Genomic DNA, 16,298 nt, shown 5'->3' on the forward strand with positions numbered 1-16,298 from the left:
ACCCCATTACATTTCCTGGGTCTCTAGATTAACAGACTTGCAGTAATAACACAAAGCCATCGCCTCCCCCACATGACCACAAGCGGGCCACTCCCTGATGGACTTGTGTTTACTGAGGAATTCTTTTCCTCAAGCAACAAATAATGCCAGAATTATTATCAATTTCAAACTGAGATTGTCAGATTTTCATTAGCCAATGGTAATAAGGGCTGCGGGGCAAAGACAGGTTATGTGGGTTGGGTCACACAGTTGAGAACAGAAGGAGATGAATAGCTTCCTATTTTGCTACATTTCTGTTTTAGGAGTCCTAGGGGTGTGCGGTAAGTCAGATTCGTTTCTGCTTTCACTCAGTTCCTGCATTGATAGCGAACACTGAGGATGGGTCATGGGGATTATGTTCAGCATGGACTGGTTGGACCGAAGGATCTGTTTCCGTGCTTTATGACTCTAGGACCCTATGTTGTTCTCATGATATAAGTAAAGGTCGTGACAAATTTACTGCAGGTTTATCACGCAGTGCACTTGATGGGGATCATTCTGTGTTTTGAAGTCACTTGCTGTCAGAAGGTTTACATTCATAACTGACCTGATACCCCATTCCTGATGGAGGGCTTTTGCCCGAATCGTCGATTTTCCTGTTCCTTGGATGCTGCCTGACCTGCTGTGCTTTTCCAGCACCACTCTAATCTAGACTCTGGTCTCCAGCATCTGCAGTCCTCACTTCTGCCTTCGTATCTGACCTGCCTGTTCAGGCAGCCTGTTGCAAACACTGCCTCTGGAATGCCCTAATCTCTGATATACTGCATATGTTAATCTTTCTGTATTAGTAAAAGCTGTTCAAGTGCTCCTTCAACCATTCATCTGGTAGAGCAGAGGATTGTAAAGTTGATAAAAACACTCTTCAGTCGCTGGTTTGAGTCTGGCTCGAAGCAGATTAATTTTGGGGCTTTTGTCACACAGAGGTAGTGGTCCTGATTCTGAGCCAGGAGGCTTGAGTTTGAGTTCCACCTGCTCCAGAGTGTGTAATAACATTTCTGAACAGAAAGTTAGAAAATATCCAAGGCTGGTCAGAAAATCCCCCTCCTCGTTGGTAGTTCTTTGCAAAGAAACACTTTACACCATTCACCAAGACAGTTCAGGAGAGAGTGGGCCTATTGTATATAGTTTGAGGAAAGCTCCTTATGGACAGAATAAGTTTGTGGGTCAAAACCCAATAGATGGATCATTAGTTAGCTGAGAACAACTGATTCCAGCTGTCTATTGACATTGCACAGAAGAACACCAATACGCACTAATGCTTCAGCACTGATAGTAACCTATTCAGTCATAAATCCTCATTAACTCCTTCCTGTCAAGAACTTCCTGACAAATTTGAAAGCAGAACTAAAGCCATTTTTATTTATTTTGTTGAAGTTCCCAATAAATTCACTAAACGCAATAACAACTAACATTTATATAGCCCCCTCAACGTCGCAAAATATTCTCCATAGTCTTTTACAAGAATGTAAGCAAACAAATGTTGACACCCAGCCAAAGTAATGGACATTGAGACAAGTTACCAAATTCTTGCTGGCTGATGACAATTCTTTTTCAAGCAAACATTTAAAGGAAGTGAGAGAGATATTGGAGAGGTTTGAGGAAGGACTTGTAGAACATGGGGATAGCTAGCTTTTATTGATTCATAACTGCAGGCTCGAGGGAATGGGGCATTGATCAAGAGATCACAGTTTGAAGAAAACAGAGCTGTTAGACATGGGAAGAAGTGAAGGCATCAAGTGATGAGATTTTGGAATTGAACCAAGATATTTAATAAAGCTCTTCTATATTTAGGTGTATATATACTATGGAGCTATTGCAGAATGACTATGCTACTTTTTTATTGTTGACCTTCTTGAAGTCAGATCCAAGTTGTTTAGTACTGTGCCATTTCAGGGGGTTAAATGCAGTTTTTGTGGATGAACAGCAGAGGTGAACCTGGTTTGATAGCTGTAATGCTGGTCCATAGAAACTGCTTTGTAAAAACACAAATATAGACTCCTGAAGTCCTATTTAACTAGATTGAACTGAATGTCAATCTCGTCGATTCCATCATCTCCCCAGGTCAATGTTTATAAACTTGGTTCCCTTAGTTAATTTTTCCAGCGTTTTCTCTGTTACGATAGTGTTTGTTACAGGGACACTGATGAGCTTGACTTCAAGGTATTTTAGCAGCATCTTTTCTCTAATTCAGTGCCCCACCCCCACCCTGCCCAGGGTACATTTCTGCCCTAAAGGCTTGCCAACTCAGGTGCCAATGGTAGAATAAGAAAATGGAGTATGTGTGAGAGGCCGGAATTAGCAGAGCACACAAATCTGGGAGTGTCGTAGTCTGAGATGTGAAAGACAAGGAGGGATTTGGAAATGAGAACGGTGGCTCAGTGGGTTAGCACTGCTGCCTCACAGCACCAGGGTCCCAGGTTCGATTCCAGCCTCGGGTGACATTCTCCCCGGGTCTGCGTGGGTTTCCTCTGGGTGCTCCAGTTTCCGCCCACAGTCCAAAAGATGTGCAGGTCAGGCGAATTGGCCATGCTAAATTGCCCATAGTGTTAGGTGCATTAGTCAGAGGGAAATTGGTCTGAGTGGGTTACTCTTCAGAGGGTTGGTGTGGACTGGTTGGGCCGAAGGGCCTGTTTCCATGCTGTAGGGAATCTAGTTTAAAGTCAAGACTTTGCTGGGGAACCAAGCAATTGAAAGGTTTAAAAATCTGTCACTCACCTCATAAATGTTAGTGTTTACCTATAAATGAAGAATTCTCAAAGTTATTCCAGACAGCCTGGGTTGAGGATACTGCCTTACCTCAACACACCTCCCCATTCTGTTTCCCTCACTGCTTGAAGGTTGAGGTTCCCTCAGGATCACAGTTCTCCCTGAGCTGGCTCCTCTCTCAGTGTCTCTCCTCACTAAGTGTAGCTCAGAATGGTCAGCTGAGAATATCCCGGCTGGAAATCTGTGATGTGCATCAGCCTCAGGCACACCTGAAACCAGCATTCTCCACCACAGAATGATGGTGAATCAGGATAGTCACTGGAAGTTGCTCACACAAAGGAACTTTCAATCTTGAGGTCCATTAAGGAGATGGCTCCCTGAGCCATTCCCTGAAAATGGGCCATATAGTGTGAGGAGGAGGGAAGGCGGGAGGTTCTACACTGCTAGCTAAATATCAGAGTCCTTTATTTTTGTTCTCGATCTCCAGTATTTTTGATTTTTCTCGGCCTAGCTATAAGTATAACTTTAACATCAAAGAATAAGAAACAGGAGCAGGGATCATTTAACCCCTTAAGACCTCTTCTTCCTTCATCATGAACATGACTAGTCTCTTCTTGCAAGTTCACATTTGCACCTGCTCCCCATATTTAATTTAACCAAAAATCATTCCGTCACATTCTTAATTATGTTACACAATGGAACATCCATAACCTCTGGGGTGGAGAATTCTGAAGACTCGCAATCCTTTTGAGTGAAGGGATTTCTCCTCAGCTCCAGCTCAGCTGATTGCCTCCTTGTCCTGTCACTGAATGCATAGGTACTAGGCTCCCCAGCAGGGACTCCCCAGTCTCTAAACTAGCAAGTGCTGGAGAAACTCCATCAGCATACATGGAGAGAAAGCAGAGTACATGGTTTGGCTCCAGTATGACTTCTTAGGGGTCACTGGGCCAGAAACATTAACTCTGCTTTCTCTCGAGGCATGATGTGGGTGGCACGGTGGCACAGTGGTTAGCACTGCTGCCTCACAGCGCTAGAGACACGGGTTCAATTCCCGCCTCAGGCGACTGACTGTGTGGAGTTTGCACGTTCTCCCCGTGTCTGCGTGGGTTTCCTCCGGGTGCTCCGGTTTCCACCCACAGTCCAAAGATGTGCAGGTTAGGTCAATTGGCCATGCTAAATTGCCCGTAGTGTTAGGTAAGGGGTAAATGTAGAGGTATGGGTGGGTTGCGCTTCAGCGGGGCGGTGTGGACTTGTTAGGCCGAAGGGCCTGTTTCCACACTGTAAGTAATCTAATCTAATCTAATGATGCCAACCCAGCAGAGTTTCTCCAGACACTTCTGTTTTATTTCAGACTTTCAGCATCCGCAGTCCCTGGTTTTACTCTTTGAGTCTCTACCCTGTCAAGTCCCTTCAGAATTGTCTGTGTTTTCAATGAGATCACCTCTCATTCTTCTAAAGGAGGCCTTGTGCAGTGGCTAGCATAGTCTCTGGGTTCCTCCCAATCTCTGGATTCATCACAAACCTTGGGTTCTTCCCAATCTCAGGGGGTTTGTTACAATCTGTAGATTCATCGTGATCTCTGGATTCATCCCAATCTCTGAGGTTCATCCCAGTGTCTGGGTTCTTCCCAGGCTCTGAGTTCTCCCAAGCCCTTGGTTCAAGCCCTATCTCAGGACCTGATTCTCACAGTCATAGTGCCCCCAAAACGGGTTGTTATTGATCTGCAGATCCTGCAGATATGCTTCTGGTGCGCAATAAGGATGAGAGAATACTTTTACCAGCCAGGGCTGTATGGTAGCTGCAGAGCAACTGCCTTCCCGCATTAAGAGACTCCCAAGGCTCTTGTACTATGGTGATAGTATTATTACTTCTGACCCAGGAGGCCTGGGTTCAAGCCCCACCTGTTCCAGAGGATTGTAATAACATTCCTAAACAGGTTGATTAGGAAATTGTGTTTTTTTTAAGAATCCGAATAGAGGTTCTTGGAGTGAGCAAGCTTGTTCCTGAGTAAGTACCACACTTTCGCAATCTTAAAAATTTGGTCAAGTTTACACAGTCTCTCTTCATAGGGCGACCGTGTCACTCCAGGGATGAATCTAGTGAGCAGTGATGATTGTGGGCAGTTAGTTCCTGTCACCTTGTCAGGCAGCAGGGCATCTTTTTTCTAACATGCTGGCAGCAGAAGTGGGGCTGTGCAACAACAGCAGGAGAAAAGGAACGCTTCCAATGAGGAAGTGCCAACACTCAGTCGGCAGCTCTGTGAGATTTGCATAAGGGCAGTGTCGATTGTGGAAGCACCTATCTCAAAACCAAAATATTCACTTTTTGAAAAACTCCCGAGAAGTGGAACCGTGTCTCGATGATCCTTATCACTCGAGATTTCGGTTCTTGACCTCAAGTGTGCTTTCTGCACTGTGTGTGATATCAGGCTTACTGTCACAGGGCTGCAGTGAGTCAGAAACTTGAGTCATACTGCTCTCAGTGACAAGTTTGAACAACACCATACACGCTAGCAACCGACATCCATTTGGAGGAGACTGGCTCTCTCACCTTCTCTCTTTTTGTGCCCGTGGCAAAGTTGTGTGGGTTTCCCTTCTCGGACACCCCGCCCTCCACTTCTGGCCTCTCGCGTTGACCTGGGAACAGGGTAACTTCTCTCAGGGAAACCTCCTCCTGACATGAACACCTACCCAGGTAAGAGAGCCTGCCTTCCGGACTGTTCCGTTCTGGTGGGGAAGGGCTGGTTTGTTTGGCTGTACAGTAAGTAAAGGGGACAAGGGCTCAGGTTTCACTGAGCAGTTTGAACTTGTCTGCTCTCGAGGAGTAACTCGTTTGAGAGTGGTTGAGGAAATGTAACCAGGAGCTTGTTCAGTCAGTCTTCACTGTCCAGCTGTAAACCTCAAGGCGATTATTGAACCAGCAAAGTGGTCACACATATCCAGTACTGAACTGGGGTAACACCCAGCTCTCCCCGTCGGCTGTAGATATTTTACAGCACCATTTCCAATGTGCTTCCCCGCCTTGGAGTAGGTGGTACTCGAACCTGGGCCCTGTGCTGTGTGAGCTGTGGGTTAGTGGGAAGCGTGTGTTGCTGATTTTGAGATGTAGAGCAGCCAGACTGCACTACAGTGAGGCAGGAGGGGGCCTCCCTGTCACAGTGGGGAGACTGTACTGTGGGCGGGGGAGGCCTTTTGACCTGGAGCTCTTGAGAGTGAGGTCAGACGTGATAGAGCCCTCCCATTCAGGAGGTCATTCAGGAGCTCAGGGAGTTAGGCTGGAAGCTAAAAGCTAGGACGGACAGAGTCGTCATCTCTGGGTTGTTGCCAGTGCCACGTGACAGTGAGGCAAGGAATAGGGAGAGAGTGCAGTTGATCATGTGGCTGTAAGGATGGTGTAGGAGGGAGGGCTTCAGGTATTTGGACAATTGGACTGCATTCTGGGGAAGGTGGGACCTGTACAAGCAGGACGGCTTGCACCTGAACCAGAAGGGCACCAATATCCTGGGAGGTAGGTTTGCTAGCACTCTTCGGGGGGGGTTTAAACTAATTTGGCAGGGGGATGGGATCCGGACTTGTAGTCCAGCAAGTAGGTTAGCTGTTTTTCAGGATGTCCAAGAATGTAGGAAGGCTGTGGAGAAGGTAGCACTGACAGGGAATACTTGCGGACTCAGAGATGGGTTCAAGTGTGTATACTTCAACGCAAGGAGTATCAGAAATAAGGTGGGTGAACTTAAGGTGTGGATCGGTACTTGGGACTACGATGTTGTGGCTATCACAGAAACGTGGATAGAAGAGGGACAGGAATGTTGTTGGAGGTTCCTGGTTACAGATGTTTCAGTAAGATTAGGGAGGGTGGTAAAAAAGGAGGGGGGGTGGCGTTGCTAATTAGAAATGGTATAACAGCTGCAGAAAGGCAGTTTGAGGGGGATCTGCCTTTGGAGGTAGTATGGGCTGAAGTCAGAAATAGGAAAGGAGCAGTCACCTTGTTGGGTGTTTACTATAGGCCCCCCAATAGCAGCAGAGATGTGGAGAAACAGATTGGGAAACAGATTTTGGAAAGGTGCAGAAGCCACAGGGTAGTAGTCATGGGCGATTTCAACTTCCCAAATATTGATTGGAAGCTCTTTAGATCAAGTAGATTGGACGGGGTGGTGTTTGTGCAGTGTGTCCAGGAAGCTTTTCTAACTCAGTATGTAGATTGTCCGACCAGAGGGGAGGCCATATTGGATTTGGTACTTGGTAACGAACCAGGACAAGTGATGGGCTTGTTAGTGGGTGAGCATTTTGGTGATGGTGACCACAATTCTGTGACTTTCACCTTGGTTATGGAGAGAGATAGGTACGTGCGACAGGGTAGGTTTTACAGTTGGGGGAAGGGTAAATACGATACTGCAATACAGGATCTGAGGAGCATAAGTTGGGAGCATAGGCTGTCAGGGAAGGATGTCGTGGAAATGTGGAACTTTTTCAAGGAACAGATACGACGTGTCCTTGATATGTATGTACCTGTCAGGCAGGAAAGAAATGGTCGTGTGAGGGAACCTTGGTTGACGAGGGAGGTTGAATGTCTAGTAAAGAGGAAGAAGGAGGCTTACATAAGGTTAAGGAAACAAGATTCAGACAGAGCGTTGGAGGGATACAGGATAGCCAGGAGGGAGCTGAAGAAAGGGATTAGGAGAGCTAAGAGAGGGCATGAAAAATCTTTGGCGGGGAGGATCAAGGATAACCCCAAGTCCTTTTATGCATATGTGAGAAACATGAGAATGATGAGAACGAGGGTAGGTCCGATCAAGGACAGTAGTGTGAGACTGTGTATTGAGTCGGAAGAGATAGGAGAGGTCTTGAATGAGTACTTTTCTTCAGTATTTACAAATGAGAGGGACCGTATTATTGAAGAGGAGAGTAAGAAACGGACTGATAAGCTAGAGGAGATACTTGTTAGGAGGGAAGATGTGTTGGGCATTTTGAAAAACTTGAGGATAGACAAGTCCCCCGGGCCTGACGGGATATATCCTAGGATTATGTGGGAAGCAAGAGAGGAAATTGCAGAACCGTTGGCAATGATCTTTTCGTCTTCACTATCAACGGGGGTGGTACCAGGGGACTGGAGAGTGGCGAATGTTATGCCCCTGTTCAAAAAAGGAATAGGGATAACCCCGGGAATTACAGGCCAGTTAGTCTTACTTCGGTGGTAGGCAAAGTAATGGAAAGGGTACTGAGGGATAGGATTAATGAGTATCTGGAAAGACACTGCTTGATTCGGGACAGCCAGCACGGATTTGTGAGGGGTAGGTCTTGCCTGACAAGTCTTATTGAATTCTTTGAGGAGGTGACCAAGCATGTGGATGAGGGTAGAGCAGTGGATGTAGTGTACATGGATTTTAGTAAGGCATTTGATAAGGTTCCCCATGGTAGGCTTATGCGGAAAGTCAGGAGGCATGGGATAGTGGGAAATGTGGCCAGTTGGATAGAGAACTGGCTCACCAGTCGAAGTCAGAGAGTGGTGGTAGATGGTAAATATTCAGCCTGGAGCCCAGTTACAAGTGGAGTTCCGCAGGGATCAGTTCTGGGTCCTCTGCTTGTTTGTAATTTTTATTAATGACTTGGAAGAGGGAGTCGAAGGGTGGGTCAGTAAATTTGCAGACGATAAGAAGATTGGTGGAGTTGTGGATAGTAAGGAGGGCTGTTGTCGGCTGCAAAGGGACTTAGATATGATGCAGAGCTGGGCTGAGGAGTGGCAGATGGAGTTCAACCCTGTCAAGTGTGAGGTTGTCCATTTTGGAAGGACAAATAAGAATGCGGAATACAGGGTTAACGGTAGGGTTCTCAGTAAGGTGGAGGAGCAGAGGGATCTTGGGGTCTATGTTCATAGCTCTTTGAAGGTTGCCACTCAGGTGGATAGAGCTTGTAAGAAGGCCTATGGTGTATTAGCATTCATTAGCAGAGGGATTGAATTCAAGAGTCGTGAGGTGATGTTGCAGCAGTACAGGACTTTGGTTAGGCCACATTTGGAGTACTGTGTGCAGTTTTGGTCGCCTCACTTTAGGAAAGATGTGGAAGCTTTGGAGAGGGTGCAGAGGAGATTTACCAGGATGTTGCCTGGAATGGAGAATAGGTCGTTCGAGGATAGGTTGAGAGTGCTAGGCCTTTTCTCATTGGAATGGCGAAGGATGAGGGGTGACTTGATAGAGGGTTATAAAATGATCAGGGGAATAGATAGAGTAGACAGTCAGAGACTTTTTCCCCGGGTACAACAGAGTGTTACAAGGGGACATAGATTTAAGGTGAAGGGTGGAAGGTATAGGGGGGATGTCAGGGGTAGGTTCTTTACCCAGAGAGTGGTGGGGGCATGGAATGCGCTGCCTGTGGGGTGGCAGAGTCTGAATCATTGGTGACCTTTAAGCGGCAATTGGATAGCTACGTGGATGGGTGCTTAAGCTAGGACAAATGTTCAGCACAACATCGTGGGCCGAAGGGCCTGTTCTGTGCTGTATTGTTCTATGTTCTATGTTTATTCTCCATCGCTTACCCCAGAGCCATGCAAAGTACACGCGAAAATGCTCATCCACATCGTTTCCATCCAATTCACCTTCCACCATGCTTGTAGAGAGCACATTGTATAGGTCAGAGCTTCAACTCTCCCCTCAAGTTGTCTCTCACATTTATTCCTGATGTGATCATTCAGAAGTTTAAATGTCAAATGCTTATTGGGAAGTGAGGGGTGTGAGGAAAAGTGGGAAGCTCCAGGTCTGTGTTCTGATTCCATGAAGAAAGCCCTATGGATCTTATTCCCATCCATCCGATACGTGTTGGAATTCCAGGGAGGTCTGATGTAGTGGTAATGTCGCTACCTCTGGACCAGATGTCCTGAGGTCAAGTCCCACTTATTCCACAGGCATGATACTTCTTTAACACGGATTGATACTATCTGTAGGTTAGAGTTCCACAACAGTGAAAAGTTCACTCCATGTTTACAGTTGTGGGACCATCCAAAATGCGTGTCAATAAACTTCTCTCCAGTAAATCAAACAAAGGAATTTCTTTACCCTCGAGAGTGCTTAACCTGTGGAACGTGCGGAGTTCTGGAGGTGAATACGATGGATACACTTTTGATCATGTTAGATAAACACAGAAATGAGAAAGGAATAGAAAAGGTGAGATGAAGTGAGACTTGGGCTTGTGTGGTGTGTAAACACTAGCACAAAACGTTTGGGCCAAATGGCCGGTTTCTGGGCTTTAACCTCCGTGGCTCAGTGGTTTGATTCTCACACAGGCAACTGTCTGTGTAGAGTTTGCACATTCTCCCTGTGTCTGCGTGGGTTTCCTCTGGGACTTCCAGTTTCCCACACTCCAAAGATATGCAGGTCAGGTGAATTGGCCATGCTAAATTGCCCGTAGTGTTAGGTGCATTAATCAGGGGTAAATGTAGGGGAATGGGTCAGGCTGGGTACTCTTCAGAGGTCGGAGTGGACCGAAGGGCTTGTTGCCATTCTGTAGGGAATCTAATCTAATCTATTGGATTTTTGTGATTGTTTTGAATTTAAACTTTGAAGTACCTTGGGATATTTTAATTTACAAGGTGCTATATAAGTGCAGGTTAGTGTTACTGCATGGATCCAGAATCCCATTTGGTCAATGCATGTCAACAACTTTCCAGAGTTATTCTGTGGTGGAAGCAGATTGGCTGATATTATTCTTCACGATTGTCTTTCTTTGATCTTAATTTGTGTAACCATGTGAGGCAATTAATTATTCTAACAGACAAAAATCTGTGTGTGTATGTGCATGGCTGTCTATCTCAATTTGTGTGTGTGTGTTAGTCTGTCTCTCTTTGCATTTGTATGTCTGTCACTTTGTGCCTGTCTCTTTCTCTGTGTTTTGCGAACATGCATGACTATCTCTCTACCTGTATGTCTATCTCTGTGTATATATGTCTGCCTGTGTGTATGTGGGTGTGCATGTCTGTCTATGTGTCTGTCTGTGTGTGCCCGAGTGTGTGCACATGCCTGTTGATCTATCTGCCTTTTGTTTGTGTGTGTGTGTGTGCGTGTGCACCGCGTGCATGTAAGTCTGTCAATGTGTCTGTCTGTCTCTACCTGTGTGTGTGTGTGTGTGTCCTTGTAACCAGGGTGGAGATGAACATTCCACTGTTTGCATTTGTTAAGAGTGTGGATTTCTTGTTCCACGAGCAAGGGGTTAATTAACGAGAGACCATGAGCAAAATCAATAAGATGTTAGGATTGTGAGGTCCAGCTTTATTTTAAAAAAAGCCAAAGAATCGTGGATGCTGGAAATCAGGAACAAAAACAGAATTTTTTGGAAAGATTCAACAGGTCTAACAGCATCTGTGGAGACAATACACAAAGGCAAGCATTTCCTGTCCAGTGACCATTGTTCAGAGTCTCAAGAACAGGAACCGAAACATTAAATGCTTTCCCTCGACAGATGCTGCCAAAACTGCTGAGGTTTTCCAGCAATTTCTTTTGTGATTGAAATGGGGGGGTAGAATCTAGGATTTACTGTGATGAATAGTATTTGTAATTAATCTTTTTTAAAGATATGATGGAAAGGGGTGACATGGTGGCTCAGTGGTTCGCACTGCTGCCTCACAGTGCCAGGGTCCCAGGTTCGATTCCAGCCTCAGGCGACTGTCTGTGTGGAGTTTGCACATTCTCCCCGTGTCTGCGTGGGTTTCCCCCGGGTGCTCCGGTTTCCTCCCACAATCCAAAGATGTGCAGGTCACGTGAATTGGCCATGCTAAGTTGCCCATAGTTTTCAGGGATGTGTAGGTTAGGTGCATTAGTTAGAGGTAAAATGAAGAGTATTAGGGTAGGGGAATGGGCCTAGGTGGATTACTCTTCAGAGGGTCGGACTTGTTGGGTCAAATGGCCTGTTTCCATACTGTAGGGATGCTATGAAAACCTATCTGCTTTTCTCATTTTTAGGCCGATAATCCCTTTGAATGCATTTAACTGTGAAGGATCATTCCACAGGTGCTGCTAGCTGTCCAGTAACATGGAAATTTTTCTTCACCTAAGAATCTGGGCAGTGGTTTTCCCCAGGTGAAAACCTCACTGTAAAAGCTGATAATGATCTTGCCCAATAGGTGTTCACTAGACAGTGATCAGAAGTTGTCCTTCCCAGTGTAGGGACCCAGGCCCCAATTGTGGGAAACTCCAGTACTCTTGCCCCGCCCCACCCAACCCCAATAAACACTTCACTGATCAGTCAGACTTGGAGGTTTTGTGTGACAGTTTGAACTAATTGTGCTTTCAGTGTTGCTGTGAAGCTGTCTCTGACTACAGAGCAAAACATTCTTCCAACGCAGTGAGTTACCATTTGTAGACAGGAAATTGGGAAAGTAGAAGAGATGGTAGAGAGCATGGCTCCACACAGGCTGCCATCTCACACTCTCTGTCCCTAGCAGCTGTTGGCTGAAGCTCAGGAACAAAGCCACATTTCTCCCTTCCCTCGGGATATTTTACAAAATTCGGGAAACCAAGGTGAAGGCCTGCTCTTCAGGAGAAAGTGAGGACTGCAGATGCTGGAGATCAGAGTCGAAACGTGTGGTGCTGGAAAAGCACAGCCGGTCAGGCAGCGTCCGAGGAGAAGGGAGATGACATTTTGATCATAAGCTCTTCATCAGGAATGAGGAATTCCTGATGAAGGGCTTATGCTTGAAACATCAACCTTCCTACTTCTTGGATGCTGCCTGGCCTGCTGTGCTTTTCCAGCACCACACTCTTCGACACAGCCTGCTCTTCAGGCCATTCAGAGAGAAGGTTGAGAGCACATTGAGAGGTAGTGTTGAGGTGACACCTACCTTGATGTTTTGGAGTATGTTGGAGGAAAGAAAGATTTACTAAGGCAAGAAAAGTTCTGTAATGTTTCTATAGTCCAGCATTCCCTCCCTAAGCCTCCAGAACACTCTGCCTTTTACTATTTACCAATTTGACCAGACTTCTATTCACTTATGCTAAAATTATCTTTCTTGGCTCACTGTCAATTTTATCAGATTACTGGGCTGTAAATGCTGTGCTATAGCTGTCGTATATCAAGTCCCACTCCAGAGACTCTGACACGCACAACATAGACCCATTCCTTGTTGCTGTACTGTTAGAGGGGCCACCTTTCAGAGGAAATAGTCAACAAAAATTCTGATCTTAGTTCTCTGGGTATAAGAGATCCCTCTAGATTCTTTGTGGGACAGCAAGGGAGTTCTGTGTCGCTGTCTCTGCGTCACAATTCCATGTGTCTGTGTCACTGTCTGTGTGTGCGTATGTCTCACTATCTATGTGTATCTGTATGTGTGTGTGTCACTATCTGTGTGTGTGTTTTTTCTCTCTCTATTTGTGACTGTGTCACTATCTGTGTGTCTCTTTCTGTGTCTATGTGTCACTGTCTGTGTGTCTCTATGTGTGTCACTGTCACTATGTGTCTGTCTCTGTGTCTGTGTGTGTCAGTGTGTGTGTATCACTGTCTGTGTGTTGTGTCTCTGTCACTCTGTGTGTGTGTGTCTCTGTCACTGTGTGTGTGTGTCTCTGTCACTCTGTGTGTGTGTGTCTCTGTCACTCTGTGTGTATCTCTGTCACTCTGTGTGTGTGTGTCACTTTTCCTCTCCCTGTGTGCATTATGCCATCTGTCAGGCAGATTTGCCATGATCTTTCACTGGAGGGGCCTTTCTTTGTGTGCTCAGCACACGTGACTCCAACAGTTGCGTTGTAGCAATCGAGCCGACCTCAGCAGGTGTTTGGCGACGGTGGAACAATGCCTGTGTCTACAGGAGCTGCTGCAACACAGGGTTTGTTTTAACTGTGAGGATGCTGCTCACTTTACAGCGGCAAAACCCACAGGCTGTTTCCACCCGAAATTCATGATCGAGAAAATCTTCGGACGTGTGATCAGGGGAGGTATAACAACCAGAGCTTGTATTTATGAAGCATTATAACAACCTTTCTCTGGAACGTATGTACAGGCTGTACCAGATCAGAGTCAATCCACTCCCACCCCCAACAGGGGCATTGTCATTGATTGTGTCACTAGAGGCCACTTTGTATTTGTGGAGACAAAGGTGGGGGAAAAGTGTGTTGAGTCTAAAGAACAGAAATCGGGGCTGGACTGTGGCCAGAGAAAGCCAGAGGAGAGGCTATAGCCTGCAGACAGCAGCTTCATTCTCTGTGGGATTCGCACAACACTTGCACTTTTAGAGCTGGGCCATTTTAACACCGTGCATCACCTCGGGGTGATTGATGTGAGTGATTATCAGGCCGACTTTGATTCCTGTCCCACAAGAAGCTCTTTGGGGTGAGGTTAACCAGAAATTCAGCCGAAGGGCAAGGGGCCTTGTACTTCAGTGCCAGCCTGGGCAGTGTCAGGAAAACTAGCCAAAGGCCAGGGGCTCCCCGCAGGTCCCACTGCCTGTCCAGATAGCTGGCCTGGAAGCAACGAGGTGAGATTTCTGAGGCTTGTACCAGCTCCGATCTGAAACTTGATTTTCTGTGCAGTTGCGTGAGGTGGGGTGCTAGTCTGAATGACCCAGGAGCACAGGGCCGTAATAACCTGGGGAGAGACCGAACGAGAACAGCTGAAAGGTGGTGGATAAGGCCGGGGGGGAGGGGGGGGTGAGTGGGGAGGGGAAACGAGGCTACCCAGTGCAGGAGCTGGCGAACTATCCTCACCGTGCTTCCCTGCATTGACAAGCAACCTCTTTTTTTAAAAATAGATAATATGTGTGTCTCAATTAATGTGAAGCCTCCTCTTGCCTGCAGCTGGGGTTTACCAGTCTGCTGAGGTTGGCTGGGAGTTACTTGCAGACGGTTGCTCTCCCTCATTATAATGTGAGCAGCTGCAGCAGTGCCCTGGCTCAGTGCCGTGTGTTGACAGGCGTACATACCTCGAAGAATAGCATTTGTTATTGCACAATGTGCAGCAAATGACAGCCGAGTGCATGGCTGGAGGGTGTTCTCCAAGCTGCTGCTTCAAGCTCCTCACCCATTCACCGCCAATTCTTGAGGGTGGTTGGACAGGTACACAGTCCCCGCTCCTGCTCCTCTCCTAATACTTCCTTTCTCTGGCGTTGCTGGCAAGGTCAGCGTTTGTCACCCGTTCCTAATTGCCGAGCTGTTTCACTTTCACGTCAGTGACGTTGCTCTGGATCTGGAGTCACATTGTAGGTCAGACCAGGTAAGGATGGAGGATTTCCCTCCCCAGAGGACACGAGTGAACCAGATAGGTTTTTATAACAATCTGTGCTGCTGTCATGGTCAGTACTTATTGAGGCAAACCTTGTATTTCACATTTATAAATTGAATACAATGCGGGATTTGAACCCCTTCTCCAGTATATTTGGGCCTCTGCATTGCTAGTCCAGTCATATTGCTAGGGTGTCCCCCTAACACCTCCCCTTTGTATTCACATATAAACATGAAACCATACCAACTAGGAGGATTCCCTACTTCAGCTCTCATCACCTAAAGCCTCTCCCTGACCCCTCACCACTTGGTTCTGCTCCCCATCCCCTCTGCCCACTTCTCCCTCGTGCCCTCCACACTGGCCTTTCTCCTTTCCACCCTGCCCCTCTCCTGCTCGCCCTCCTCAGGCTCAGGATTACCCAGACCAGTGATAGAGAGCACAGAGGATGGCATTGTGCGGCATGATCAGATTTTGTGGGTTGTTGATTTGAAGTAAATATTGGTCAGGTGTGTACCCTTTTCTTCAAAATCCACTTGAACCAAGAGAGCCCTGGCTTTAAAATCCTGCAGCCGTGTGAATTGGTCTGTGCACACACCACAGCTGACAACCATAAGCACCTGTGAGCACACTTTTCCAAAGCTCTCAAGTCCTGCTGGACTGTTGTATGTACACCAAGTACAGATTACTCAGACTTCAATTACACAGGTGACCCCTGCTTTCCTGAATACTCAGCAAGACTGACTCTCTCTCTCTCTCTCTCTCTCTCCTTTAAATACTCTTCTGTGGAGTTACAGTGCAGAGAGTCTGGAAAGGCCAGTAGTGCTTTTAATTTTGCTTGTTTTTGTCTTCCTGCTTTTCCCATTTTGCAGCGTTTCTGACAAGCACTGCATGGTCTTTATCCTTTGGGGAGTGAAGACTGCTTTCCCTTCTCACCCAGGCAGGCTTCTTCACCATGTCGAACATTTGGACGGCAAATTTGCAGAGTTCAGCAAGAGCTCGGTTGTCTTTCTCCACACTTTCCTGCTCAGTAGGTAATAACTCAGTTCAAGAGCGGTCCCATTGGTGTGCAATATTTTGGCCGTATGTTTTGGGCAGTGCGGTTTTTGTCTACTTTGGTTTTCTTATCCCTCACCACACCATTGTCTCTGCCTCCCAGTCTGTGCAAAACAGCCAACTGCTTCTGTGCATGCACTTGTAGAGTAGACCTTTAATTTCTCCTTCCACTGTCCTGTACCATATATTTATCTTGCGTTTTTAAACTTGCTGATACATTTGAAGTTGTTTACCTGAGGTTTAGAAGTTAACATGACGTACAGAATGAAACAGCCAGTGCAAGTTAATGCAGATAAAGCATTCCCATAT

The 16,298-nt window shown here is 46.5% G+C and overlaps 1 protein-coding gene across 7 annotated transcripts in view; it reads left to right on the top strand.

The window, feature by feature from the left end:
- Positions 1 to 16,298, top strand: part of gse1b (Gse1 coiled-coil protein b) — a 693,846-nt gene that overhangs the window by 378,493 nt on the left and 299,055 nt on the right. The window contains exon 1 of one of the 7 annotated variants that reach the window (XM_087995727.1): positions 5,313 to 5,439. The exons of the other annotated variants lie outside the window; for them this stretch is intronic. Within the exon in view, the coding sequence (XP_087851853.1) occupies positions 5,424 to 5,439 (16 nt within the window). The 5' untranslated portion in view covers positions 5,313 to 5,423. Of the gene's footprint in view, positions 1 to 5,312; positions 5,440 to 16,298 lie in introns of those variants that run through there. 7 annotated transcript variants of the gene reach the window in all.

The sequence above is a fragment of the Chiloscyllium plagiosum genome, unplaced genomic scaffold (assembly GCF_037043375.1).
Source record: "Chiloscyllium plagiosum isolate Xiang-an unplaced genomic scaffold, Cpla_swu_hap1 HiC_scaffold_17, whole genome shotgun sequence".
Classification (NCBI taxonomy): domain Eukaryota; kingdom Metazoa; phylum Chordata; class Chondrichthyes; order Orectolobiformes; family Hemiscylliidae; genus Chiloscyllium; species Chiloscyllium plagiosum.